We start from the raw sequence: 4,253 nt of genomic DNA, 5'->3' as shown, positions 1-4,253 counted from the left end.
TTCAAACACAACTATATATTTATTATACCAAAAACATATATCATAGCGTATACAATTCCATCCATTCAAAGTAGTTTAAAACGTACACTACACGCTTCTACGACGCAAAATGTGTATTTTCAATTACAATTTCTAGAAATCTAAACCATACATACTCTAGACGTTCTTTCCACAATAAAGCGACCAAAGCTCTCGAACCTCGTTCATTTGTTCAATTATCATTTGTGAACCTGAAACACACTACATACAAGAACAATGATTAGGAAGAGGTACACACTTAGAAAATACGAACAATATCTATACATAAAAATTATATACGAATTTATACATAAAAATTCAAACAGTTCGAGACAATAGATCAAGATACCTTTACTATGTCGCCCTCTTATGATGCGTAACGTACGGTAATATCATACATCCACTTCATAACATAATAACCGCACTCATAACTCTACGGCTGTTGAGGGCACTACATTTATACAAAATTAAGAATAAGTAGGCAGCCGACAAGGGCACTAAGAGTATGCAAGCAAAAGTTCCGATATTCATCATGGAGATATATATAGAACAACATATAATTTATGATGCTTGCATATCAGCAGTAAGATCAGCATACATATGCATCAACATAGAGGAGCAGCATCAATAATCTCAGTCTTAATCTCAGTCTATCAGTGAGTTAAATAGGCGTAATTGGTTTAGTTTGCTACTCAACACCTCAATCATATATATTAAACAAGATCAGCCACTTTGCGCACCAAATCGGCACCAAATCTACATATTGGACAAACATTGTCATCATGTGACTGTAAAGGCTCCTTATTATCAATCAATACAAACAAGAAAATGGTAGAAAAGGCAGCTACAGGCACAGTTCATACCAAAGGCAAAGGCAGTTCAAGGCAAGTTCATACCAAAGGCATCATACCAAAGGCAGCCGCTATACTCGGCGTAATTGAATTTCTAAGGAAAATAACTACATACCTCAATCATTTTTATTTGGAGTTCATTTTTTTTTTGACATATCACGCGTACCAGCCCTAAAAGAATACCTTTTTCCAAACCCTGAAATTGAATACATGAAAAGTAATCATATTATCGATCATTCATACATGAATAACTATAATTTAATGTTGTTAGCTAGTCGATTGAACTTACCATGTTAAGCAACTTTTTATCTGCCATGTCTTCTTTGACGCCTTATTCGAGTCAAAAATATATGCAATATAATCTCCAAGACAAAACTTATAAATCCTTTAATTGGGTCAAAAAAATATGTGCAGAAAAAAAATTTGATGAAATGCAAGAAAAAAAAATTGTAATACTCACGCCTAAAAAAAAGCACCCATCACATATCTCTTATCTTGTTGCTTCTTTAAAACCTCAGTTAAGTATCTCAAAAAAATTTAAGGTTGGGTGTTTGGAAAAAAAAAACAATTCGAGACAATAGATCCAGATACCTTTTCTATGTCATCCATCAGATGCGTAGTTAAATACAGATTCAGTCCACGAGAATTAACACCTTGCATTTGATGGGAATACATTTTAAAACATCAGGATATCACTTACTTGGTCGGTTCTTTCACCCAATAATATTGACACAACATCTCAAACTAATTAGCAATATGCTAAAAAAATCAGATCTCAAAATCAATTATATATAAGTAGAAACAGTTCAACATTCACTTACCTTTGAGAAGGGCTTGAACATGACAACAAACTGGCCTTTGGAGAACTGCAAAGTAGCAACAACCGGACCCATCACATGACAATGAAACTGCGAAGTAGGCAAATGATATTTCCTTGTAGAGCAGTTAGTCTTGTATGAGACCGTCCCACAAAAATAGTTTATAAATTCCCTGTTTAATTAGAAATAAGCGTCTTAGATAAGTTTTTGGGAATATTTTAGAGTAATATAACTGGCAACATAAACGATGTACAGTAGTCAGTACAATATGATCGTGTCAGAAAAAGACCTGAGGAGTAAATCGCTCATCAGTTGACCAGAAAAGGCGGATATCAGGAATGTCAAATAAGACTATTGCTAGCCTCTCCAATCCCAGACCAAAAGCCCAAGAATAATTTTTCGGTTTACCACTTCTCTCTAATATCTGTCGCTCCATCACTCCACAACCCAACACTTCCAGCCACTCCTGCATTGTAAGGTTACCAGGACAGCGAACTTTAGGTGAAAGTGAAAATAAAAAATTTAACCATTCAAGAGAAAAAGAAAGCAAGTATCTGTGTGAGTGTAAAAATTGTTTGGAGCTAAGTATGCATTTAAATCGAAACACAAAAGCTACTATCAATTAAAGGTATACTTGAACTACGATAATATCTGTGTTGCAGAGGTGGTTATCGTAAATTTTTGAAAGAAGGTAGAAGTTGACAAAATCTAACACTATACCATACTAATTAATCTCATGATTCGTTTGATCTTCGCATATATACTCCGTGCGTGCTTATGCTAAACGTTTCCACTATACGTTCCGCTGCAGTAAATTATATGTTTTTAGGAGTAAGGCAGTGCCCATGTTTTAAGAAACCAGTCCTGTGATAAAGGAGTATGGATGCTTCGCCTCTTTTAAAGCAGCACCCCTGAGATTCCTTAAGTCTACCATAGAATAAAAGATGCTCCCTTCCTGTTAGTGTTTCACATAAGAGGCTGCAATGTTCCAAGATACAGAAAAGAGTAAACGATTAGTTATCAAGTCTTTTAAAATTGATGATGGGAAAAAAGGTAAAATACACGGAGCGCCCTAAACACTGTCGTGAAATAAATAACATAGTAGAGACAGAAGTCGTAAGACAGTCTGGTACACAAAGCAAAAAAATTAGGAAGAGTAACTGATTAGTTATCGAGTCTTTAATGCGGTTCTTTAGATTCCATTTAAGAAACTGGTCATTTACAAATAGCTGATAATTTATAGAACAATATGAACAAGTTAAAACTGATGCAGCTAGTTGAGGCTGAACCTAATCAGATCAATCATATGTTGCTTTATGTGCTGTTGACTTCAACTTGAATGCTTAACATCTGGTGACATCTTAATGGCTTAATGGAGTACAAACTATAAAAATATCTTCACTTCCAAATTTAATTAAACCCCAATGAAAATCATACTAACTCACAACAATAACTTCCAGTAAGCATTGGAATAATCATACAAGTATAAACCGATATAAAAAGTAGTACGTTTATGCAATCAATTCAAATAGAAGTTACATTTTACAGATTTTCACCACTGAAAAGTAGAATTTGATTGGTCAAAGAGACTTCCAGTATTAAAACTACACTTTTCAAAAAGAAAGTACATCAGCACAATTTCAACAAAGGCAGCTTAGTTTTTTATGAGGACCAACTGAAGTATCATGTCTATCTAATATAAGAAACCACTATTTGGCATGCAGAACATATCCTCGTGCAAATGTGGTATCCCTCACCTTCAGCCTGACTTCATTTGACACAGACATAGTTACGTTTGGCATGTATGGTCTCCAGCCAAAGACGAGCGTACATTATTGCAAGAGGTAGCAGATATTACTTCGACTCCCATTCTAAGAAATCAAAAACTGCTAACCAAGTTTTGCTAACAATGAATAGAAAATAATCGTTGGGATTCGGGGGGCCTGAGTTGTATGGCCATCTAGTCACTAAGAGTAACATTGGCAACTCTAGATTATGATTGAGGCTGTGGGCACACTAGATGGAGATTTTCATCCACTACAGTTCAATAATTAAAAGTTACAGCCATTTTGATGTGCTTTACTTAATCAACAACACTTTTATTAATGAGACATCAGAAGTCAAACAAAACCTTAAATAGTTGATAAAAAGATGATAAATTAGATAGTAAAAGAGTAGTGTATCAACGAAACCTTAATTAATCTTCAAGAACAACACTTTAATTAATCAACACTCAGTCACTCACAATACTTCAAATCTTTAATTAATCAACAACATCACTATAATTTCATAAATTATCAAAACTTTAAATTAGAGAAATCAAAACACACAAACCCTAAATTGAGAAATTAGGGAAAGGTGGAAAATTCAAAACTGAGAAAGGAACGCAAACCTGGTGGGAAGAGGCCGACGACAGGGAGAGGTTGCGGTAGGGAGAGGCCGACGGACAGTGGTTAAGACAGCAGACAAGAGCGAGGCAAGTAAAGAGAAAAATAGAGCGTGGAAGCTAAAAGGAAAGTGAAGGGTCGTGTGAACTGTGAAGAGGGGGAGGCTAGGGCAGTGTTTA

The 4,253-nt window shown here is 35.1% G+C and overlaps 1 protein-coding gene across 4 annotated transcripts; it reads right to left on the bottom strand.

Annotated features, from left to right (window-relative positions):
• On the bottom strand, positions 1-4,253 carry LOC141637885 (phenylalanine--tRNA ligase, chloroplastic/mitochondrial-like). 4 transcript variants are annotated; one of them, XM_074447293.1, is made up of 8 exons: positions 4,080-4,253; positions 2,408-2,665; positions 1,977-2,153; positions 1,691-1,735; positions 1,159-1,522; positions 985-1,065; positions 368-469; positions 1-240 (listed from the first exon to the last, which is right to left on the bottom strand). In XM_074447293.1, exons 2-5 carry the CDS (start codon positions 2,423-2,425, stop codon positions 1,502-1,504), a joined length of 261 nt encoding a protein of 86 aa, XP_074303394.1. In that variant the 5' UTR covers positions 2,426-2,665; positions 4,080-4,253; the 3' UTR covers positions 1-240; positions 368-469; positions 985-1,065; positions 1,159-1,501. The 4 variants fall into 4 exon arrangements, 1 of the variants encoding a protein (XP_074303394.1); XR_012541940.1 differs by having other exon boundaries at positions 985-1,859; XR_012541942.1 differs by having other exon boundaries at positions 985-1,777; positions 1,953-2,153; positions 2,413-2,665.

This window comes from Silene latifolia, unplaced genomic scaffold (genome assembly GCF_048544455.1).
Source record: "Silene latifolia isolate original U9 population unplaced genomic scaffold, ASM4854445v1 scaffold_156, whole genome shotgun sequence".
Classification (NCBI taxonomy): Eukaryota; Viridiplantae; Streptophyta; class Magnoliopsida; order Caryophyllales; family Caryophyllaceae; genus Silene; species Silene latifolia.
The sequence above is the reverse complement of the archived record's forward strand: the minus strand, read 5'-3'. Positions and strand labels throughout refer to the sequence as shown.

Bases quoted from the DNA above. Each gene is read 5' to 3' on its own strand.
- LOC141637885 (XM_074447293.1), bottom strand. The intron at 1,736-1,976 runs GTCTTTTTCTGA...GCTACTTTGCAG, and splicing joins ATGAGCGATTTACTCCTCAG to TTCTCCAAAGGCCAGTTTGT. The intron at 1,523-1,690 runs GTAAGTGAATGT...ATCAAATGCAAG, and splicing joins TGTTCAAGCCCTTCTCAAAG to GTGTTAATTCTCGTGGACTG.